The 26,354-nt window shown below is 40.2% G+C and overlaps 1 protein-coding gene across 1 annotated transcript in view; it reads left to right on the plus strand.

Annotated features, from left to right (window-relative positions):
• LOC138740666 (connector enhancer of kinase suppressor of ras 2) overlaps positions 1–26,354 on the plus strand; it is a 763,661-nt gene that overhangs the window by 428,570 nt on the left and 308,737 nt on the right. The window contains exons 10-11 of the mRNA XM_069893653.1: positions 8,629–8,762; positions 9,114–9,325. Coding sequence (XP_069749754.1) covers positions 8,629–8,762; positions 9,114–9,325 — 346 coding nt within the window. The remainder of the gene's footprint in view (positions 1–8,628; positions 8,763–9,113; positions 9,326–26,354) is intronic.

Below are 26,354 nucleotides of genomic sequence, written 5' to 3' on the forward strand. Positions count from 1 at the left end.
TGAGGAGCCAAGGCAGGCTACTTCTGCTCCTGTTTTACGTTCTTTGTGGAATAACACTTTGCTACCTTGAAATACATAAATAATTTCTCATCTTAATATTCAGCTCAAGTTCATTACTTAAACATATAAGGGCATTTACCACATTGGTAAAGGAGGCAGAGCAATTTAAACATCAGTTGTAGTAGTTCTTGGGTGAACTTAGCAGGCTCCTCATTAAGCATAATGACCATCAACAATTGAACATCACATGGTGAGTAACAGTGCTGGCATTTATAGAAAAGAACATTGTTTCTTATCATATAACTACATTTACCACCAGAAAAAAACAGCATTTCTCTGTACCACAGTGTACACACATACACACACGATGCACATGTAATAATCACATAAATCTTCTTTGGCTTGGCTTCGCGGACGAAGATTTATGGAGGGGGTAAAAAGTCCACGTCAGCTGCAGGCTCGTTTGTGGCTGACAAGTCCGATGCGGGACAGGCAGACACGATTGCAGCGGTTGCAAGGGAAAATTGGTTGGTTGGGGTTGGGTGTTGGGTTTTTCCTCCTTTGCCTTTTGTGAATGAGGTGGGCTCTGCGGTCTTCTTCAAAGGAGGTTGCTGCCCGCCAAACTGTGAGGCGCCAAGATGCACGGTTTGAGGCGTTATCAGCCCACTGGCGGTGGTCAATGTGGCAGGCACCAAGAGATTTCTTTAGGCAGTCCTTGTACCTTTTCTTTGGTGCACCTCTGTCACGGTGGCCAGTGGAGAGCTCGCCATATAACATAAATACTGTACATTTAAATATACATATATACATAAAAATATGATATTACATAAATGTGCATAAATATTTCAGAATAATTTCTTCCTTTCATTAATAAGAATCCCAAGATTACAGGATACTGTTTATCAATCTCACAGCCTGCAGCTCCTGTACCTCCTTCCGGATAGTAATCAGTCAAAGATCCTGTATGATGAATGAGAGGGATCTTTGAGCCAATCTCCCAGTGAATATCGCCAATGGAGGAAAAGGAGACCCCAGTGATCTTCTCAGCCATTTTAATGATCCTGAGCGTTGACTTCTTGTCCGATGCTCTGCACCATGATGCAGCCAGGATGGATGATGGAGAGTGGTCAACCTTTGTCCTCCTGAAGTCCACAATCATCTCCTTTGTCTTGTTCACGTTGAGACTCAGGTTGTTGTTCTTGCACCGTCCCCACCTCCTCTCTGTAAGGCGACTCATCAATGAGGCCAATGACTGGTATATCATCTGCAAACTTGAAGATTCTGTTTGAACTGAATCTGACAGCGCAGTCTCTAGTCAACCATGTGAACACACTGCATTTATATGATATCCCTCAACAATATCATAAAATGCATCAAACAAAATGACATCTTACTCAAGCCCCAACAAAATAAATTGGAGAAGTTAGTTGTCTCGTGTTCAGTGAAAAAACTAGTTTCCTCTAATTACTGCTATGTTTGGTGACTATGAAAGTGTATTTGTGAAGCTCTCCTTGATTTACTTCTTCAAAGATGACAGCTCTTTCATAAATTGCTCAAAAATATTGCTGAATATAGTCTTACCACAGCTAACTGCAGGAGAAATACTGACTCCCTGACATGCTCTGTTACTTCAGCATTTGTCAACTGCATGCACAAGGTACTAATTAAGGGAAAATGGACTAGCTGGTGGGCAATTATTGATTGTTTAATCCAAATATTGTTATAAAACAAATATAATTTGAGACTAATTTAATGAGGAGAAACAATTTATCAGCCTAATATCGAGTGGTTTAATAGATATAGCACACAGAAAACACATGGCAATTTTTCATTGATAACAAAACTGAGACCAAGCAGGTTAACAGTTATTTGACTCCAGAGAGCCAATTATCATCTGTGCATAAGCTTCCTGGATTTGTCAGCAGAGGATCTGACACCAAAGGTACAAGTAAATATGTTTATGGAGCAGTCATTTTCGGTCCCAAATAAAGTTCACAGTTATCAGGGAATTCCAGGCAATCAGAAGTTTTGATGAAAAGCTGACTGGTACCATTGTAACATTGCCCCTGTATCAGCTAGACCTTCTGTGATGGACATATGGAGAGGCCATTCACAAAAAAAAACAAAACAAAGGTGAATCCTGTTCACACTGATCCCCACTCACACACTGTCCCACTCACACACAGGGCCGCACTTACACACGGCCTCACTCACACACAGGGCCCCACTCTCACACAGGGCCCCACTGACACAAAGACCCACTCACACACAGCCCCACTGGCACAGGGCTCCACTCTCACACAGCCCCACTAACACAGAGCCCAGCTCACACAGAACCCTGTTCGCATGGAACACTGCTTGTACTGTGCTATCAAAATGTACTTATGCAGTTAAATGCTGAATGCTTTTAAATATTTCAAGCACTCAGAAACAGTTAGAAAATCTAATTTTTTCTTTATAATTTCATTAACATTTCAATAAATGTTTAAAAAACTTCAAGAGCAATCACTTCCAAAATCTCACAAGATCACAATAAAGTTGGAGCAGGAGGACGTCATGCAACTAACCCCTCAAGCCTCCTTCGCCATTCAACATGATCATGGCTGATCTACACTGGCCTCAACTGCTTTTCTGTGCCAGTTCCACAGAACTGTTAAAACTTTGATCTTTCAAGTATCTATCTCCACCCTCAAAATGTATAATGATCTGGCTTCCACTATCCTCCATCAGAGAATTCCAGAAATTCACCACTCTCTGAGAGAAGTTTTGATTCACCTCAGTTTTAATTTTATTTTGTAGCTATGTGGCTTGTTCATGACTTCTCCCACTCAGGGAAGCATTTCTATATTTCCCTGTCAAATTTCAAAGTTCAGATTTATTGTCAAAAGTACATACTCAACATCACATACATCTCTGACATTCTTTTACCTGCAGGTCAGGCAGAATTTCTACTTATCAGTAATGCAAAATATGTATTCAAGAAAAGTATCCTAAATTAAAGACAGACATGTAAAAATGCAATGCAGGAAAAAATATATATTCAGTAATAGATAAAAGTGCAAAGAGTCCTGAATTGTGTCTCTAATTGAGTTTATTATTGAGGAGTCTGATGGTGGAGGAATAGCAACTGTTCCTGGACCTGGTGGTATGGGTCTTATAGCACCTATACCTCTTTCCTGATGGAAGCAGTGAGAACAGAGTATGTCCTAGGTGGAGTGGATACTTGATGATGGCTGCTGCCCTCCAACGGCAGCGTTCCTTGTAGATTTTCTCAACAGCATGTGAACTTCACCATCAGGGGAATGAACACCCTGGATCAGGTGTACACCTCACCCCACCTTGGTTAGTTGGATCACATATCTGTCCTGCTAATCCTGGCAGACAGACCACTAGTAAAGAAAACTAGGTCAGTTCACATGGAGATCAGGATGTCGTTAGGGGTGGAGCCACAGCAATGCTGCAAGATGGTTTTGAGACATGGACTGGACCTGTTTCAGGGAGGCGGCCACCTACATTGGTCATGTAAAGATAGAGGGATACACGAGCAAGTGCACTGAGGATGTCACTGAGATCAAATACTTCATAACCATGGCTAACCAGAAACCTTGGTTAATGCGAAGGTCTGGGCCTTCTCAGAGCTTGTGATGTTTCCTTCAGCTCATGGTGTAGGATGGCACTAAGATCAGCCAGGGCTGAAATTTCCTGTGCCATCTGGAGGGCAAAGCATGGGTACACACAGAAGATTCACAGATAGTTGTGCGACACCAGAGACACGAGACGCATCTGGCAAGGGGTCAAGACAATAATGGACCTCAAGTCAACTTTGCGAATTAAGGACAATGACACCTCCCTTCCAGACAGACTGAACACATTCTATGCACGGTTTGATGAGAAGTCCAGGATGATACTAAAGAGAGCCGTGTCCCCCTGACTACTGTCTTGTGGCACTGATCTCCACCATTCTGAAATACTTCTAGCACCTGGGGATGAAATGCATCAAAGCACACCTCCCAAAGATGCTGGATCCATTTAAATTTACTCATAGAAGAAACCATTCCATAGATGATGCTATAGTCTTTTGCTTCACTCTGTCTTGGAGCACCTGGAGAACGATGCCTCATATGCCAAGTTGCTGTTCATTGACTCCAGCTTGGCATTTAATACAATCCTTTCCCAGAGCCTGGTTCAGAAGTTGTCCTCGCTGGGACTCAACACCCCTCCCTGTAATTGGATTCTGGACTTCGTAATGAAAAGACCACAGTCTGTCCATGTTGGTAGTAGAATATTGAGCACCTGTGAAGGAATAAGTTTAACGAATATCTTTTACAAATGAATTGGGTGAGAATATTGTTGCCTTGTAGCATAGGTGAATATAGTTGCCTTCTAACATGACATTTTCCAATGCAGTAGTAACTAACATCCTATTTTTGCTAGCTTGTCTGCACACACAAAAATGGAATATATTGTCATAAAAACAAGAATCACCAGCTATGGGAAACTCGTGTGAAACTTGTAGGGTCTCACGCAGAAGACCCCTGCCTTAAGGTGTATAAAAATGAGATTAATACTTTGTAGGCTTTGAGGGGATCAGTGTAGAGAACGAGTTACCGAACTCTTTCTTTGTACTCCTCACTCCCGCTAGCATTCACAAGACTGAATATAGGAAATTATTGTATGCTTAATTGGTTCTCCTGTTTATTTTTTTACAGTGCAGGTTGACTTTGACACACTGTCACGCTGAGCACTGGTGCACCACAAGGCTCTATGCTCAGCCCTCTCCTAGTCATGCTACTGACCCATGGCTGCATCACCAGATCCAGCTCCAATTGTGTTATCAAGTTTGTAATTGACACAACAGTAATTGGTCTCATCAACAATGATGATTTGCTCTTCAGAGAACAGGTGGAAAATCTTGTGAAATGTCTGAGAGTAACAACCTGAGTCTCAATGTGGTCAAGACAAAGGAGATGATTATGTACTTCAGGAGGACCAGGAACAGCCACCCTCCACTACACATCAAAAACTCTGCAGCAGAGAGAGTGGGGAGCAGCAAGTTCCTTGGAGTTCACTTAACTAGTGACCAATCATGGACACTCAACCTCTCCTCACTTGTCAGGAAGGCACAACAGCAATTGTAATTCCTGTGAAGACTAAAGCAGGCAAGGCTACTGGTCACCATTATGTCAACATTCTATAGGAGCTCTATCAAGAGCATCCTGACCAGCTACATTACAGAGTGGTATGGTTGCTGCAGAGCAGTCGATCGTCAGTCAATCCAGAGGACCATAAGAGTGGCAGAGAGGATCACTGGAGTCTCCCTCTCCACCATTGATGTGATCTACTGGGATTGTTGTCTGAAGAGGGAGCAGAAAATCATGGAGGACCCCTTCCACCCTACACACTACATCTTTCAGCTGCTCCTGTTGGGGAAGAGATACAAGAATATCAGAGCCAGCTCCACCAGGCTAAGGAATAGCTTATTCCCACGGCAGGGAGAAGGCTGAATATCCCAAGGAACTGCTCGCACTAACTATTTTTGTAGAAAACAATATTTATTTATTTATTTTTATAGATACACTACTTTTGTCCTGCCTATGTATTATTTGTCTGTTTGTGTGTTATGTCTGGTTGTATGACTGCATGTTTTGTCCCAAGGACTGGAGAATGCTGTTTCGATGGGTTGTACTTGTGCAGTCAGATGACAATAAACTTGATATAAATTGACGACTTTTCCCTTTGATGCACTGGGCTGTGTCCACTACCTTTGCAGGGCTTTCAGCACAGAGGTAATGGTGCCCCCATATCAAACCATGGTGCAGCTGGTCAGCAAACTTCCACTACACATCTGTAAAATTTTGCCAGGGATTCCAATGTCATACTAAACCTGCAAATTCCTGAGGAAGTAGAGGTTCTGAGTGCTTTCTTCAGGATGACATTATTGTGTTGGATCCAGGAAAGGTCTTCTGTGGCAGTGACTCCAGGAATTTGAATTTGCTCATTTCTCCACCTCCAATCCCCCAATGATCATTGGATCGTACACCTCTGGTATTCCCTTCCCAATCAGCTCCTTGGTTTTGGTGACATTGTCATTAGTGCACCATCCAGCCAAGTTTTCAATCTCCCTCCTGTCTGCTGACCCATCACCCCTTCGTATACAACCCATTACTGTGGGATCACCAGCAAATTTGTAGATGGTGTTATTATACTGAATCACACAGTGTCATATGTGTAAAGCAGGGACTAAGTACACAGCCCTGTGGTGCTTTGATACTGACAGAGAATTTGGAGATGTTCTTACTAATCCTCACTGATTTGCGTCTGGTGGTGAGGAAATCCAGGATCCAAGTTTCACATGGGGTATTGAGGCCAATGTCCTGTGGTTTGCTGGTTAGTTTTGAGAGGATCATAGAGTTGAATGCTGAATTGTACTCGATAAAGAGCATCCTGATGTATGCATCCTTGCTGTCCAGGTGTTCCAGTCTTCGTGTAGAGCCAGTGAGATGGCATCTGCTTTACACCTGTTGCAACAATAGGCAAATTGGAATGGATCCATGTCATTGATCAGAAAGGAGCTGATGTGCTTCAACTCCAGCCTCTCAAAACACTTCATACTGTCCACTTAGGATCTTCTCTGTTTGAATAAGGTCAACCTTCATTCTTCTAATCTCCAAAGAGTATAAACCCAAGATGTCTAGCCAGTGCTGGATTAAGATATTGTGGGGCCTGTCACATATATTTTAAAGGGGCGCTAAATTGTGCCGGCTCGTGCATGTGCGGTTCTAAAGGGTGCCAGCTGGCACATGCGTAGTGAGGGGGAAATGTGACGTCAGTGCAAAGACGAGGTCAGATGAACCGATTTTGGGCCATTAATACTATGGTATTTCAGACTATAAAACAAATATGGGGATTAGAATCCCATAAAGCAACACCATATTTGGCATACAACGTTTAGATATTCATTCATTGACACTGGCAGGTCGATTATCCTTTCTTGGAATAGTTTTATTTTAAAAATGGATATTGTCATTACTTGTGGCAACTCTCTCTCTCTCAATGTTATGCTTCGACTGTGTAAATAAATAGAAAATGGAGGAGATAAAATAATTAGCCATCTATGCGCTTCTGTGGACATGCCGCTGAAGGTCAGGAATAGATGGAAAGATTTCTTAAGATTAATTAAGGACTACATCGCATTTTCAAAGCGGCTCACTTGCTGCCTGCCTTGCAGCACCTTTACAGAGTTGCTCTATTTCGTTGCTACTGATTCTCTTGGCATTTTTGTGGCACCACATCGATTAAGTGATCCGGATTCCAGATTAGCACCCAGGTCACAGTCGTAATGGACTCCTCGTCAGACTGATCAGACCTTTTTGACTCCAGTAGGAAAAAGTAAAGGTTGTTCACATTTCCAAGCAGATTATTGTGGCTAATAATTAAGTAATTATAATGCATCTCCTGAAATAACCAGTCCGCAAACTTGCCTCCGACTGCAATGAGCCTGCATTTCTTTTTGCTAAGTATTAGTTTTCTGTCTTGTTATGCTCCATGTTTTCCTGTTTGGTGCAAACAACGTTTCACCACTGAGTCTTCCAGGTAACCGTAAACCGGCGAGATAGTACAGCAATGAGACAAAACTTGAACATTCATCACCGTAAAGAATCTCCCACGTTAAAACAAAACTTACGGCAGCTGGCTCAATAAGGGATCAATGGCTGTCTTTATTACCCATAATCCCCCACGCAGCCAGAATCGTTCTGTGTTTCCCTGGTGCTGACAATGACAGAGTGGTTCCAGCTGTGTGGGGGATTAGTACCAAAGACAACCATTGGTTCCACATTGAGCAATCTTCACAAGTTGCTGGAGTAGCCCCGAAGTGGCCCAATCAGATGTCCGAGTGGCGTTCCAGCATTGTACCCCTGCTGCCGAATTGGGAGTTAGGTGAGGGGGGGTAGCAACGGATGGCTATGTGATATAACATATCCATAGTCTGTGTTAATAACCCTGATTAATTGGGGTTATTAACACAGATTTTTCAGTGTGGTATCTCTTAGCCACTAGCAGCTGCCCAAAGATGAAAACAAAAATGTTTGTTTATAATTCATAGTGCTGTCATAAAAGGCGGGGGCCCTTTAAAATGCAGGGCCTGTAGCATATGCTACTTTCACTACTAAGTTAAACTAGCTTCTGATATGAAATAGCCAGTTGAAACTTCTTTGAATTGCCTCTCCTGCCCCTGTCCCTGTATCCTTTTTTTACAAAAGGAGACCAAGACCAGCACAGTGTTCCAGTGGCTGCTTCACCCAGACCCTTTACAATGTAACAAAACCTCCCTATTCTTAAACTCTGACCCCTTTGCAATAAAGGCCAACATGCTATTTCCCTTCTTAACCAATTGTTGGACCTGCCCATTGACTTATTGTAAGTCATGCACAAGAACTCCTGCCGAGATCTCTCTGCACTTGTTTGTAGTTTTGCATGGCCTGGATTGCTTCTTCAGTTATTAGTACTGAGGTAGGTGTGATTTATTTTAATCTAAGAGTTATATCATTGATGTATAAGAATGCTCAGGGTTAATTTGCCAATTTGATGAATTTGGCACTAATCATTCGTCACTTCCATCTTTAACAGCCTGTTATTCCAACAAGTCCAACAAGCAGCTCGACAACACCAACTAGCACCATTGGAATGTCATCAAAATATGACAGTTCCACACTTCATGATGTCTTTATTCTGTCTCCTCTATCAGGAATCTACAGTCCTAGGTGAGTCAAAAAGTGAAAAATTCTGCTCTATTTTAAACAATAACCAGTCATCACCTGCACTGTTATCCAATTCAAATGAACTGTTGGTGAAAACTGCACCATTGACATTGATATTGATAATCTTTTCTATGCTGGCTCTGTGATTTCGGACTACCTGTTCATTGAACATTGTTTCTGCCAGTCTAACCTCAAGACAGCAAAAACACAGGCTCTGGTGACAAATGTGTAAACCAGAACACCCTCATACTCTGCAACAGGAACTTCCAACTGATCATTATTAATAATGATAATTATTAAACTTCCTTGGGACTAATAATGGGTTTTCACCTTTTTTTCCCCCTTTCCTTCAAGGGATGAGTTGGGTATAGTGCCTTGTGACGACTTTGGCAAGTATGGGATGGCAAAGTCTGGAATTAAAGGCTCTGAGTCTTCCAGTTACTTTTTGGACCAGGAAAGTGGAAAATATTACACGCTAATGGAAGGAGAGGGCCTGGCCATGAGCTCAGAATATGAGAGAGGGCGAGCAACCGGTCTCCGAAGAAGAGAGAAAACACCAACTCGTGGTTGGTAACCTTCATATTTTGTAGTTTATTGGTTTTTTTTAATGAACAGCTATATTTTGATTGCAGTTGTTCTGCAAGATCCATCCTGCCTTCGGGGCATTGCAATATAATGTTGAAGGACATAAGGGGAAAATAAAATAAAAAAGTTTGTAAATGTTTTCATTTTCTATTTATGGAATGCTTTTCTCCTAACTTTATCTCATCTCCCTTTCTTGGATTTTATTTTCTGTTGGTGAAATATGGCCCTTGGTGACAGGTGGTGGGAGATTTGGAGAAACCACAACCAAAAATTGCTCAAATTGCTCACAATATCCAGACTTAATCAAATTTCTTCCATGTGATAGGGTTCATCTTAAACTTTCATCCATTACTCATTCCTCATTTCCCTGGATTCACATTTACCCAAGCTTGGCATGTAATCTTTTGAGACAGTCAATAAAAAGTCTATATGTAACCCCAGGAAATTTGTTCATTCACAAGCTGGTTAAATGCTGCCATAAGTTTTGTTTTAATGTTGGAGATTCTTTACGGTGATGAATGTTCAAGTTTTGTCTCATTGCTGTTGTGTGAGAGAAACAAATCCCAATATCACTGGTAGTCATTGCAGGAATCATCTTGCTGTATTTGAAATACAAGCCATGCACTGGCAACCTTTCCATATTGTGACTGTCTCTGGAAGGATTTCATGAGATCTAACCAAGCTTTGCACTTTCTGAAACAAGCTTTAAATTTATTCAGAGACTTGTTCATGGCTGAGAAATATCCAAAAACACTTTGCACAAATTACACTGGACAAAAAAATCTTTTCAAAAGGTTTGCCTCCTGAAAAATAATTGTGGATAATGATAGACAACTTTAAACTGAACACAAAGATAATGTATGATTTTCCGTATCACATAGGAAGTTGGAGAAATATTAAATAATCTTTTATTGAATTTAGCATGTTTAATTTCATAATAATTCTAATACATTGCATGTGTTAAACTGACCTAAAAATGTTTTGCCACTGATTTTCATTTGTACTCAGCATCTGATGCCTCTCATGTCCGTATCTAACAATAGTCAGCCTGCAATGATGGATTCCAGTTGCCCTGATAACGCTTTTGCAATGTCCTGGTGAAACCTTTTACCTTGTTTGTCACTGACTGCACCAAGATCAGGAGGGAAGAAGTCCAAGTGCAAATGCAGAAAATGAGTTTTCAATAACATTGTTTTGTATGATTGAAGTAGATTTAAAATATGATACATAATCAGAAAAATAGGTTATATCTAAAAATGGTGCAGGATAGGAATATCTAAAGGTAATTTTCTTGATCAGCAGCCAAAAATCCATAAAATACATCCAAAAGTGTACAGGAAGCAAAAATCTTCATTGTCCAGTGTTATATGTCTCTTTTAGATGAACCAGTAACTCGGGTTCTCTGACAAACTCTTTTTAGAACCACAGAACACGATCACATGGAATCGAGCCCTATCTGGTGAACTTTTGAGATATTATTCCTGTACTACACATATGTGCTATTGGCAAAGGGTAACTCCTCACAATGACTCCAGATCCTGAATATTTGGTTGGCAATTTGGAATCTTTTTATATGTGTCAATAATTCTGGTCCACATGGATTGAAGCTGATCTAACACACACATATACGAGGAGTTTTTTTTTACACCAATTACATTTTACAGGGTTTAACTTATTTTGGACGTGAAAGATGTTTCTTCAATCCAAGTTTGTTTGTTCTACCTTTCCTTCTATCCATTGTTTTAATCATGAGAGAAAGCTCTTGGAGTGTGGTTGGAATCTCTCTTCGCTGTGAGCATAGTGGTGGATTGTAATGTCATAAACATCATGATTATACATATTTCTGTGCACATGGAAAACATAGGCAGCACGGTTAATATGGCAGAGGTGGCACGCAATGCTATTACAGCATCAGTGAGCCTCCAAAATATGCAGGAGTTGTTATTAATTGGGGTATTTGAGGGGCAGGGGCTCATGGGCTGAAAGGGCCTGGTATCATGGTGTATGTCTAAATTTATTTGTTTTAAATTTATATTTAAAATGTTAAAATAAGATTTAGCAGGATGCACACTCTTCATTGGAAGGATCTTCATAATTCTTTTCTCCTCAAAAGTAATGCACTGTTTCTGCCACATCTGTTGTGAATCCTTTCCTACCACTCTGGGTACCAATTCACTATTCAATTCATAAGTGCCACACGAATGATGAATAGCACAGGCTGATATATACTCAGAATTTCCATCTCATTGTATATTCTGTGTCTACATCTCATGTTTTTTTGACTTCTAATAATTAATCCTCTATGGATTCTGTCAGTGATTACTGATATCTTAAATCCACAAGCCAATATTGAATTTGACAATATCTGTGTGTAGTTAATTAAATGTCCTTTGAAAATCTAGATTTACAATGCTCCTCTCCTTGAAAAACAACAACTTCAAAAATCAGTATTAGGTTTGTCCAATAAGATGTTCCTTCTATAAAACAATGTTGATACCTTTATCTTAAGAGCATTCCTGATAGAGCAGTCGATTTTATCCTCTGTTTTTGAGGCACTCTAACAAATAATGTATGCTTAATTTGAGGCAAAGGGTCTCCACTGGCTCTTCTTTGTGATGGCAACGTTCCACTCCGACTGGAAATGAGTCATTCAAATGGTAACTCTGAATATAATTCTACTGCCTGAACTATTCTGGTCATCTTCTGCAGTTCTGCTCTGTGCATTCAACCTGTGCTACCAATCATTTGGTCAGTCACTGCGCTATGCCATTAAGTGTCAACATCTGCACATGAATCCAAGCCAAATAATACAGTCATTAATCAGCCACCTTCATTAGCTGACGTTTGTGGCATTATTGCCTCAATGCTCTCCTACTCTGTGCAATTCCAGCAGGTGTTTTAAGGTTGCTGACATTGAGTGAAGGGTACTGCGGAGGGTCGACAGGACAACATCAGGATGCTCCTGATCTTGAAGGCTTGACTTTAGGCTGCAGCTTCTCAACATGAGTGGCAGCAATCTGTGCTAGGTGACTGATAAGCACTGGTGGGTGGGACATTTTGGTTGGCTAGGGCAGATTGGGGAAAAGGGCCTTTTTCCACCCTGTATGACTATTACTCCAAATCTTGGTGTCCTAAGAGAGGAGGGTTGGCTAATTGTGCTCCAAAGTTTCACTGCAAATCTTTTCCTTGCTAGGGAAGAGAGGATTGGGAAGAGATCCCAGCACAGCCTCTCCCGACTTACAACCTATATAACTTACGACCAAAAAGTAATGGCTGCTTGCGTACAATAGTGACAGTCTCTTAGTTGTCATTTGGTAAGCTCGCAAGAAAAGATGGTGAGCAAGAGAAAAAACCTATCCCCTGCTGACAGATCTGGCAAGAAGCCAAGGAAGATGCTCAATTTGGAATTGAAAATGACTTGATTTATGACTTCCACATGCCATCCATTTTGAGATATGACTGGTTGGACAGAACGAATCTTGAATGAAGGTCAGGGAATAACTGTACCCCTGTCATTTTCCATCCAACGGATTAGTAGTTTTGTGGCACATTGCATGTCCCTTTCAATATTGGTGCCTACAGATGTAATCCCAGAATAGAAGAGGATCCAACTTATGATCCCATGGAACAGAAGCTATTTGCCTTTTGGAATAATTGGGTTAATGATGCCACTAATCTCAACAATCATCCAATCTCTGGATGATAAATATTCTCCACAAGTTTGAGTTGATCTTTTTTTCATTTACTTTGCTCATTAACCAGTTATGGAAAATTAATCACTCCACTTAAAACTATCAAATTTCAGAAGTAAAATCTTGATTAAATGCCCCTCAACTTCCTCAATTCCAAAGAAGCACCTTCTTTGCCATACTGCCCAAGCATACATCTGCTCTCCCCTCTCCAGGGCATTCACATCCTGACTGTAGTTTGGTAGCCCAGTGTGCAGATAATTTTAACTGTAGCCAAACATGTGTTTATTTACAGTCATAGTATTATATCCTGTTCATATTCCTTGGTTCAGTTAAAATAAAGAAATATCCTATACACGTTCCTAATTTATCCTTCTACCTGCAGAGATCTGTGGACATAAATACCAAGGTAGTCACTTCTTCCACATTCCTCAGCTTCCCAGACATCACTACATTGGAGTCATAGTTCTGGAATCATACAACACATAAACCGATTTTTTTTTGGCCAACTTAATGTATACTATCCATGAAGCACCCATTTTTACACTAATTGTATCCTTTCCCAGTTTATTCTCCACATCCACACCTCTATCCAGAATCCATCATTCATCCACACTCCAGGCATTATTTAGAGTAACCTGCTGACACATGGGTTTTTGGGATGTGACAGAAAAGCAGAGCATCCAGGAGAAACCCAGAGGAAATCACAAGGTTTCACGCAGCTAGCTCCAGTGGTCAGGATTGAACCAGGGAGACTGAAACCATGAGGCAGCAGCACTATGACCTCTCCCACTGTGCCACAGCTGAAATCCACCTTTCATTGGTTTGCCTGTCTGATCAATCCATGTCAAGGAATGCAGCACTGCACTCTCTGACTGCATATCACCTTATGCTACAAGATAAAGGGATGGTCATTGTTAAGTGCAACATCCAGGTTTGGGAGATGTTTCAGTCATTGACAGCGTGAGTTTCCTGCAAGTTGTGGGTTGGAGGCTTACAATATTGCCAAGTTTATATTGATGTGGCAGAACATTAGAATGTGAGATACGAGTCTGGTTTTGGAGATCCTTTATGATGGTGTTGGCTGAAATGAGCTCGGTCTAAGGCTATTGCAGCAGTAGAATATGGTTTTCAGTAATACATCCACTGCCTTGATCAAAGCTGTTGAATTTCTTAAGGCACTATCCCTGGATGTAGATATTGTTCTCGACTGCCATCTCTTCCTACTGGATTTATGCCTGGAGGACTCCTCAGAAGTCTGATGATCCACACCATCCCTCTGCTTTTCCATCTACTTTCCCAAGGCTTCAGTTGCAGTATTGAAATACAGTGGAGCTTGCTTACTGTGTGATGAATTCTTCAAATTCCTAGTGTCCCCTCCTGCACATTATTATGAAATATTTCACCCAATTTCTCCAGAATCAGAATTTATTGTCACAAACAAGTCATGAAATTTGGGGTTTTGGAGCAGTATCGTATATCATAGTGCAAACATGCATCTTACAACATTACTATCAAAAAAAATTAAAATAATAGTTCACGAAAAGTAAGACAGTGTCTTTGGTTCATTGATTATTCAGGAATCTGCTAGCAGCAGGGAAGAAGCTGTCCTTGAGCCGCTGAGTGCTCATCTTTAGGCTCTTATACCTTTTTGGGTGGTGGGGGTCTTTGAGGATAGAGGCTGCTTTTTTAAGAGACCACCTCATGTAGATGTCCTTAATGGAGTGAAGTCTGGTGCCTGAAATGTTGCAGGCCGAGTTAACAACCCTCTGAAGCTTATTCTTGTCCTGAGAGTTGGCGCCTCCATACCAGGAAGTGATTAAACCAGCCAGAATGCTCTCCATGGTGCACCTGCAGAGGTTTACTAGAGTCTTCGGTGATATACCACATCTCCTCAGAGTATAGCTGCTAGCGAGCCTTCATTGTGATTGCATCAATGTGGAGGCACCAGGACAGAGATGTTGACACCCAGAAATTTGAAATTCTTGACCGTCTCCACTACTGAGCCTTCAATGAGAACTGGGTTGTGCCATGTTCTCCTGAAGTCCACAATCATCTCTTTGGTTTTGCTGACATTGATCAGAAGGTTGTTGTCATTACACCATTCAACAAGCTGATCTACTCCCTCCTATAGCTTCCTCATTCCCGTTTGTGCTTCTGCCGATAACTCAGGCGTCATCGGCAAACTTGGTCGATGAAGAGCAGCCATTTGCATGAATTGCTGTTTTCAAGGTGATCCAGAGCTGAGTGGAGAGACAGTGATATTGCATCTGCTCTGGATTGATTGCAACAAAAGGTGAATTGCAGCTGGTCCAAATCTTTGTTTAGATACGTGTTAATTCTGGCCGTGACCAGCCTTTCAAAGTATTTCATCACAGTAGAAGTTAGTGCTACTGAACGTTAGACATTGATGCAGCTCACACTACTCTGTTTGGGTTCCGGGATGATTGATGCCCTTTTGAATCAGGTGGGAACCTCTAACTGCAGCAATGAGAGATTGAAAATGTCCATGAACACTCTGGCCAGTTGGTTGGTGCAGATTTTCAGTACCCTGCCAGGTATGCTGTCATAGCCTGACACCTTGCGAGTGTTCACCTTCTTGAATGATGTCCAGATGTCACCCTCAGAGACAGATATCACAAGGTCCTTAGCCTTTTCAGGGATTCTTCTTCTCAAAGAGGACATAGAAGATGTCCAGCTCATTGGGTAATGAAGCATCACAGCCATCTATAGTGTTTGCCCTTGCTTTGTGGATTGTAATGGCCTGCACTCCCTGCTGGAGCTGGCATGTATTTATCTCTGTTTCTAGTTTCCTCCGGGAATGCCACTTTGCTTCATGGATGGACTTCTTATAAAGATCCCAATCCCCGGCCTTAAACACCCTTGTTCTTGCCCTCAGCACATGGCAAATTCTCTGATTCATCCATGGGTTCTGGTTGGACAACACCCGGTATGAGTGTGTGGGCACACACTTTTCATCTTCATGAAGTCGGCCACACTGACTTTTATGGATTATCTCACAAGGAACCCATCCTTTTGGGAATGAACATATTTTGTTTCCTTTACATTCATCAACACGAACTAATTTCTCCTCTTCCTCAGCTTATTCTCTCCCATGCCTTCCTTCTTCATGGTTTTAATCACAATTATGGGTTTTTATTTTTTTATGCACAAAGTTATCTCTGATAAGAAATAAACCAAGGCATAATTGATCTCTATGCCGAAGAAGCATAGAAAATTTTTCCCAAGAGAACTGACAATAATTCGTTCCTCAATCAACATTGCAAAAGAGCAGCAGATTATTTATGATTTCATTGCTTCGTGTTCAAGTTCGGTGTGCATTGCTTCATGTTGAACTTCAGTATGCATTACTTCGTGTTGAAGTTCATTGCTTCACGTTGAAGTTTGGTGTGCCTTGCTTCGTGTTGAAGTTCATTGCTTCGTGTTGAATTTCATTGCTTCGTGTTGAAGTTCATTGCTTCGTGTTGAAGTTCGGTGTGCGTTGCTTCGTGTTGAAGTTCGTTGCTTCATGTTGAAGTTAGGTGTGCATTGCTTCGTGTTGAAGTTCGGTCTGTGTTGCTTCGTGTTGAAGTTCATTGCTTCGTGTTGAAGTTCGGTGTGCATTGCTTCGTGTTGAAGTTCATTGCTTCGTGTTGAAGTTCAGTGTGCGTGGCTTCGTGTTGAAGTTCGTTGCTTTGTGTTGAAGTTCGGTGTGCGTTGCTTCATGTTGAAGTTCGGTGTGTGTTGCTTCGTGTTGAAGTTTGGTGTGCATGGCTTCGTGTTGAAGTTCGGTGTGCATGGCTTCGTGTTGAAGTTCGGTGTGCATGGCTTCGTGTTGAAGTTCGGTGTGCGTTGCTTCGTGTTGAAGTTCGGTGTGCATGAATTGTAACAATATATGAAACTTCTATAAAATTCCTTCTTTGCTTCTGTTTCATTTGCACTGACACCTAGAAGAGAGCTCTCTTTCTAAGTCTCCTTATAAGTCCCCTTAAATTATCTATAATCCTTCTGTTCTTCATGTTCTAAGCAAGGAAACCTTTTGAATCTGGGGCTGAGAACTTTTGTATATTAATGAAGACAAAATTGTTCATGGTTTCAATAATGTTCGTGAGTTTGACCGCAAATTTGTAACTTAGCTGCATTGTGATTCTTTCATATAAATGTAACAGTACACAACATATTTAAAAAAAATAAGTTTTAATCATTTATGATATTTCAGCTTCTGCAGTGATCATATATGTGTGTTGCTAATTTATTTAGCACTTTATAAAATAAATAACATCTTAAAATTCTTTGCTCTGTGTAAGAATGCTATCATATATTAGACTGCACAGATTCTACTGCTATGGGAATCTTCTCGTACTTACGGCTGGCAAGCTTGTGGGGAGTGTTTTGTGCTTTCTGAGCACTCTTGCTCTTCCATTTTAATTGGGCCCAATATTTTGTTACATTTTGATGAACTGGACTTTGATGAAGGTTGTGGTGAAAGGCATTAAATGAACTGAGACTTCAATCCAAGGAGAAGAGGTTGGAGGTGCGATCTATGAAAAGCATGATCAGGGTCTGAATGCTATCGAGAGTGAGTTGTTGTGGGAGAGAGTTATAAACCAAACTCTTTCTTTGCCAGTTGCTTCATAGGATTATCACAAAACAGCAAAGTCGAATTAAAATGCAATTTTAATTTTCAGTAAATCGCAAAATACAGGTTGGAACACACTTGTACGATTAAGGTAAAACCTGAAATATATATAATTTTATTTTAATATCTATAATATTTCTGATTGTTATGTGAGGGATTTGAGCACAAGTATGAGCACAAGTTCAAAAGTTGCTGTCAGTTTGGCCAAATATTCACCAAGAAGACGCAGCTGCCATAATATCAATGTCTCCTTAAAATCCATTCAACAAACTAGGCAAACGTAGTCTCCTTTAAAAAAAATAAGCAGGACTAAACTCTCCTGTTAAGCTTTGCTTGTGTGTGAGTGGACCTCAGTCCATTTTCACATGTAATATTCCATGCTGATTGACAATACTGCCCAGACCAATGGACTCCTTGGGCTTGTGCAACACCTGCCCAGAAACCAATTTCACAAGTTGCAAACTGTTCTCAGTTGGACTTCCTTAAAAAGTACCAAGTAATCTTGTGCTAGCTGAAAAAATTTCTGGCATTTTTAGTCCCAGGAAAATCATTGGACCAGAATGCTAACTCTGTGGCGGCTCACCACGAGGCAGGTGAACCGGCCCCGCTTGTAAGCCATGTGGCGAGGCAGCTGGCCAAAATGGCACCGTCGGGGGTTTTCCCTTTCTCCCAGCACGGGGCTCAGAAGCCTGCGCTGGGGGACCAAGTGACGCCCGTGTGACGTCAGCGCCCTCCAGCGCGATTCTCAGCCAGCTCTGGGCTGGGAGTATAAGTATAGCCCAGCAGCCTGCAATAAATCAGTTTACTCAATGAGCTCAGCCCATCTAGTTGTGTGTGTTATTACAGGAGCAGTGTAGCTGCCGCTACAATTGGCGACCCCGACTGGTTCAAACATCTTTGAACCCATCATGATCGAGCCTGGGATCAGCGCTATAGCTGTGAAACTGCCTGAATTCTGGGTTCAGGAACCGGAGACCTGTTTCGGCCACGCAGAGGCTCAGTTTCACCTCTGTCAGATTTCGTCCGACACGACCAAATTCTACCATGTGGTCACTGCCCTGGACCAGCCCACTGCCAGATACATGCTGCACCTCATTCAGCAGCCACCTGCCGAAGACAAATACGAGACCATCAAGCGAGTGCTTACCGGATCCCTTGGACTATCCAGACACCAGCGTGCCACTCGGATGCTGCACCTCGACGCCCTGGGGGACAGATCCCCGATGGAGCTGATGGAGGAGATGCTCGTGCTCATTGTTGAGCACACCAACTGCCCACTCTTTGAGCGCATTTTCCTTGACCATATGCCCGGGGACATCCGGCCACTGCTTTATATTTAAAGCATAACACAAATGTATTGCTTTTGGTTTTGATAGGTTCTGATAAAGCTGTCTTATGAACAAGGCTTATCAAACTTCAAAGATCTGACTCCATCATTTAACCATTTCTAAGTCATCAGTCATTCTATACTATTCTTTTCCTTCTCAGATTCTTGTTAATGCGCTGATTAATCTGGTTGATTTCAGTTTTTGGCTCAGTAATCATTAATCCTCAGTAATCATTAATCCTCACTAATCATTAGTCCTCACTAGTCATTAATCCTCAGTAATCAATAATCCTAACTAATCATTAATCCTCACTAATCATTAATCCTCAGTATTCATTAATCCTCAGTAATCATTAATCCTCACTAATCATTAATCCTCAGTAATCATTAATCCTCACTAAACATTAATCCTCAGTAATCATTAATCCTCAGTAATCATTAATCCTCAGTAATCATTAATCCTCACTAATCATTAATCGTCAGTAATCATTAATCCTCACTAAACATTAATCCTCAGTAATCATTAATCCTCACTAATCATTAATCCTCAGTAATCATTAATCCTCAGTAATCATTAATCCTCACTAATCATTAATCCTCACTAATCATTAATCGTCAGTAATCATTTATCCTCACTAAACATTAATCCTCAGTAATCATTAATCCTCACTAATCATTAATCCTCCCTAATCAATAATCCTCACTAATCATTAATCGTCAGTAATCATTAATCCTCACTAATCATTAATCCTCACTAACCATTAATCCTCACTAATCATTAATCATCAGTAATCATTAATCCTCACTAATCATTAATCCTCAGTAATTATTAATCCTCAGTAATCATTAATCGTCAGTAATCATTAATCCTCACTAATCATTAATCCTCAGTAATTATTAATCCTCACTAATCATTAATCAACAGTAATCATTAATCCTCACTAATCATTAATCCTCAGTAATCATTAATCCTCACTAATCATTAATCATTAATCCTCACTAATCAATAATCCTCACTAATCATTAATCCTCACTAATCATTAATCCTCACTAATCATTAATCCTCACTAATCATTAATCCTCAGTAATTATTAATCCTCAGTAATCATTAATCCTCACTAATCATTAATCCTCAGTAATCATTAATCCTCACTAATCATTAATCCTCAGTAATTATTAATCCTCACTAATCATTAATCCTCACTAATCATTAATCCTCAGTAATTATTAATCCTCACTAATCATTAATCCTCAGTAATCATTAATCCTCAGTAATCATTAATCCTCAGTAAACATTAATCCTCACTAATCATTAATCCTCAGTAATTATTAATCCTCACTAATCATTAATCCTCAGTAATCATTATTCCTCACTAATCATTAATCCTCACTAATCAATAATCCTCACTAATCATTAATCATCAGTAATCATTAATCCTCACTAATCATTAATCCTCACTAATCATGAATCCTCACTAATCATTAATCGTCACTAATCATTAATCCTCACCAATCAATAATCCTCACTAATCATTAATCGTCAGTAATCATTAATCCTCACTAATCATTAATCCTCACTAATCATGAATCCTCACTAATTAATAATCCTCACTAATCATTAATCGTCACTAATCATTAATCCTCACTAATCAATAATCCTCACTAATCAATAATCATCAGTAATCATTAATCCTCACTAATCATTAATCCTCAGTAATCATTAATCCTCACTAATCATTAATCATCAGTAATCATTAATCCTCACTAAACATTAATCCTCAGTAATCAATAATCCTCACTAATCATTAATCGTCAGTAATCATTAATCCTCACTAAACATTAATCCTCAGTAATCATTAATCCTCACTAATCATTAATTCTCACTAATCAATAATCCTCACTAATCATTAATCGTCAGTAATCATTAATCCTCACTAATCATTAATCCTCACTAATCAATAATCCTCACTAATCATTAATCGTCACTAATCATTAATCCTCACTAATCAATAATCCTCACTAATCAATAATCCTCACTAATCATTAATCATCAGTAATCATTAATCCTCAGTAATTATTAATCCTCACTAATCATTAATCGTCAGTAATCATTAATCCTCACTAATCATTAATCCTCACTAATCAATAATCCTCACTAATCATTAATCGTCAGTAATCATGAATCCTCACTAATCATTAATCCTCACTATTCATTAATCCTCACTAATCATTAATCCTCACTAATCAATAATCCTCACTAATCATTAATCATCAGTAATCATTAATCCTCACTAATCATTAATCCTCACTAATCATGAATCCTCACTAATTATTAATCCTCAGTAATCATTAATCGTCAGTAATCATTAATCCTCACTAATCATTAATCCTCAGTAATCATTAATCCTCACTAATCATTAATCCTCACTAATCATTAATCATCAGTAATCATTAATCCTCACTAATCATTAATCCTCACTAATCATTAATCCTCACTAATCTTTAATCCTCAAACTGAGGCTCAATATGAACCTTTTTTCTATTATCAATTTCCACCTCTGTAACCTAATCTGGGTAAGATAATTTTCTATTATTAATTGTTGCATTTTCTGCTATTAATTGCTCTGATCTCCTCAATTAATCCTCCTGTTTTATCCCTACCTCCATGCAACCTGAGGGGCTTTTGTAGAATGCCACTGCATATCAAAGACAACAAGTTCACTGAGCATGAATTTATGTTTAGATTGTACCTCTTTAATCCAATTACACTGGGTCCTAACCATTGCCGGACCACAGAAGATCCCAGAAAACTGATATTGATCCCCACGGGAGCCCCCTATCTAAAACATATCAAAGATAGAACAAAGCTTATTGCAGGAAATAATACTGTGGCGGCACAGTTAGCGTAGTAGTTAGAGCAACGCCTTTACAGCGCCAGCGATCAGGGATGGTGTTTGAGTCCCACGCTGTTTGTAACAGTAGCAGATTAAAATGTGGCAGACCACAAGAGTTGCTGGACCACAGAACGTCGGATAAGAGAGGTACAACCTGTAATGCTATCACAGAACAACTTGACAGTGGGTCCTCCTATTAGTGTGCAAAGCCGCACAACTCCCAATCACATTGCAGTATAAATATTCAACTATATTTATTCAAATATACTGGAATATTTTTAAAAATAATAATTTTAATTTTAGACGTATGGCATGGTAATTTTTTTCACCCACGAGCCCGTGCCGCCCAATTACACCCAATTAACTACATCCCTGGTACGTTTTGAACATTGGGAGGGAACCTGAGTCCCCAGAGGAAGCCCACACAGACACGGGGAGAACATACACACTCCTTACAGACAGCGTGGGATTCAAACCCTGGTCCTGATCACTGGCGCTGTAACAGCGTAGCGCTATCCGTGCCACTCCAATTACCAACCATATTTTTATTGCAATCTGACTTTGAATTTTTTTTTTGATTTTCATCGTGAAAATAATCCAAGGTGTGATTTTAAGGCAACATTTAGATACATTGCTTTGTTAATATTGGTTGGATTTTGCTGAGCTTATTATAAAGGAGAACTCTTGTTTCCAATATATCTGCTAAGTGTCTTCAGCTGGAAGTGTGTGTGCACTGTAAAATGGAGAAGCGGACTTACGCATGTGGTTTCAGGTTCCATTACCGCTATATCCTCTTCTACATTTGCAACTCTTCTGAGACAATGTGCACTCCATGCAGCATTAATCAAAATGGTGTGAACCATCTCCCTGAAAGACTGTCAACTGAGGAGCAGACATGCACCCTGAATTGGTTTACAATACCAGTTTTGCTGCAATGCAAAACAGCAAAGACAACTGAGGATAAGGCAATAGAGTAATCAATTTTCTATGTGCAGCTTGAAGATAGCCAGAGCAATAAAGTTACATAGAAATGGCAAGGTAAATTGACCTTGATTTTAGCAGAATAAAAGAGACTGGAGGTTGAAGCTGATTTTTAGGAACAAAAAAATCGAATGCGAGAATTTTCAGATGGTTTTAAAATGAAGAGAGTTTTGATTAAGTGAGTTGGGAAATTCTCTGTTTCGCAAATCGGTGACGGGTGATCATCAATTTATAATAAATGATAAGAAAGGGAGAGAGAAATTTCTTTATCCTGGAAGTCCGTGGATGAACTGGTTTGCTACAGTCAGAGACCATAGAACATTACAGGCCCTTCAGCCCACAACGTGGTGCCGACCCACGTGAAGCTATTCCACAATAATCTAATCCTTCCATACCTTGCACCCGTAACCTATTTTACCTATATCATGTGCCTATCTAAGAGTCTCTTAAATGTACATGATACATATCCCTCTGTCCCTTGCACATCTCAAAGCCTCTTAAACACCATCACCGTATCTACTTTCACCACTATTTCTGGCAGCCCTTCCAAGACACCCACTGCATTAAAAAAATTGTCCCGTACATCTCCTTCAAACCTTCTCTGCCGCTTGAACCTGTGCCCTCCGTTATGTGTTCCTTTACATTTTAACCTAATCTCTCTGATCCTTTCATTTGCTATTCAACTCTAAAGAATGTAAGCAAAGTTATGAACACAATTAGAAGCACTAATTTATATTGCACTATAACTCATTGGCTTACCCATGCTATGGCAACATGCAACCTATCATTATTAAAAATCTCAGCACTAAATATTTCACTGAATGGATTAAGGACAGATTTCTCAGTTCTGCGGCAGGGAAATATGCAGAGCCTAGGTAATACTCTAGTGTTGTCGCTGCTTTATCACTCAAAGCCATACTTGCAGTCCCATCTTTAAATTTCTACATTCACTGCTTTCCTCCTCATGAGGCTGGCGTACAGGTTTATCCAGCTGAAGTGCTGTCGCTTTCAGTTCACTGCATGGCAATCCTGGGATGCTTCAGGTTTAAGCATTTTCAGTCCCTGTGGCATTGCCAACCCCATGCACTCACCAATCCTGTTAATTTTTTAGGGGAACTGGTGAGACCTGGAACTGTATGTACTCTACAGTGCACACTATGTTCTTCTTCCTCACAGTTTGAACATAGAACATTACAGCATAGTACAACCCCTTAGGTCCTTGATGTTGTGCTGACCTACACGTATATTCCAACCAAACAATAAATGAAACCCTCCCCACCTCATAACCCTCAATTTTTCTTTGATCCATGTGCCTGTCTCTTAAATGCTCCTAATGTCCCATCCTCCATCACCACACCTGGCAAGGCATCCCAGGTAGCTGCAACTCTCCAAGTTAAAAAAAAACCTTAGTCCAGACATCTTCCCCAAACATTCTTCCCTTCTCTTTGTACAGAAAGTACAAAACTTCAGTTGGTTAACAAACTTATTGAAATTGCAATAGTCTTACAGTCTTAACAAAGTCGATGAGGAGTTAAGGTTTTCCTTGGTTGGAGTATCTAGAACCAGAGGTCGCAATCAGAACAAAGGGTTGGCCATTCTGGATAGAGATGAAAAGAATACCAGCAAGCAGCGAATTTTCTGCACCCAGTGGACTGTGGAATCTCCTGTGTTTAGTTTAGATTTCAGAGCCATACTGAATATGTGTTTACAAAATCTTTCAAAGATTGCCTGTATAGTCACATCATCCTCTAAGTCAGGGGTGTCAAACTCAAATTCACAAAGGGCCAAAATTAAAAACTTGGACTAAGTCGTGGGCCAAACTAAATATTTATTGAAATTTTTCAACAACATCTGCATGTTTTCTCTTCTTTCAACATATGTAATGTTAAACTTTTTCTTATTAAAATAAATGTTTAATAATAGTTTTGGTTAAACTCTTTCCAGAAGAAGCATTAACAAATGAGAAATAAAATATTCAATAAATAATATTTCTCTATAGCCTTTAAGCTCCTTTTAAATGTATTTTTTTTTCACAAGCCAACAAGTCAAAAAAATAACAACTTGCTTCAATGAAAATCCAATCTTTCAACTATGAACAGTCCAAAGTTAACCAAAGAAAATATGAATCCAAGCTTAGCTTGCTACACTGTGATTTACTCTGATGCACCTGGGTCTAAACCAGATACTTGGCATCTCTTCTTAGATGCAAGTTCATCAAATTCTGGGGTAAGAGTTTGCCTCCCACCTGACTTGAAAGGTCCTGTTTTCTGTCTTTCATTTGGCCACTTTTCGTAAGGGGTTTATTACATGTGAGTTAGGCGACAGGTTGCAGATGCCTAATGAAAGTAAAGAGAGGAGGTGGGGGCGATTAGTGGGCTGACGGGCCAGTGCCAACACATTTGCAAAGCATCCTGGGATTTGTAGTATTAGCTGTGCATGCTCTATACTGGCGCGGCGGCCAGCGGGCCAGCTCTAATACATATTTGATATGATCTTGCGGGCCAAATATAATTATATCACGGGCCAAATTTGGCCCGCGGGCCTGAGTTTGACATGTGTGCTCTAAGTCATTCCAGCATCATCACAGCATTTAGCAAATGGTCTTGCAGAATTTGAGAATATAAACCCATATTATGAAACACAGAGCAGAATGTTGAGTGGTGAAGAGCTGAAGGCCTTTAACACAGCTTTTATTTTTCAAGCATACAGAAAAGAATGGGACAAGGTCATCTCCAACATTCCTCCACAACTCTCAGTGAATACAATTCATGTCCAAGGTGTCCACCTTAATGATTATGATGCCATGTGTAAATCTGTAGACAGACTATTAAAGATAGGCTATTAAAGTTAACAGATTCCTTGCCAATCAAACAAACACACTTCCCCTAGACTTCTGTAAAAAAGTATTAATTTGCCCACCATTCCTGAAATTTTCAGCACTCCCTTGCTATTTTCCGTCTTTTTGTTTCCACCGTATTTAATCAACTGAATTATTTTTTTTTAACTATGGGAAACATATTTCTTCGATGAGTAACATCGTATGGTTGGTCTAGTAAAAATACACAACGCTGGAGAGACTCAGCAGGTCAAACAGGGTCCTTCATGTAGCAAAGGCAGAGATACATAACTGATGTTTTTGGCTTGAGCCCTTCATCAAAGTATGAGAAAATGCCGGTGAGCGTCAGAATAAAAGAGTGAGAGGGGGAAGGGGTTGGCAGGGTAGGAGATGATAGGTGGAGAAGGGAGGGAGGGGACAGCAGCACTGAGGGGGAGGGGGGTGGAAAGGCAGGGCGAGTAGTTGTTCAAAATGGCACCGACATCTAGTGTTAAAACTAAGAAGTGCAATGTACAGACAGCGCCATTTATTGTCAGAGACTATGTTCTAATGGGCCATATTCCATTCTATTTTAGAATTCACCCTGGGCCACAAAAAAAGGGCAACAGGCCTGGGGACCATAGTTTGACCATCCCTGCTCTAAA

This window comes from Narcine bancroftii, chromosome 8 (genome assembly GCF_036971445.1).
Source record: "Narcine bancroftii isolate sNarBan1 chromosome 8, sNarBan1.hap1, whole genome shotgun sequence".
NCBI classification, from domain to species: Eukaryota; Metazoa; Chordata; class Chondrichthyes; order Torpediniformes; family Narcinidae; genus Narcine; species Narcine bancroftii.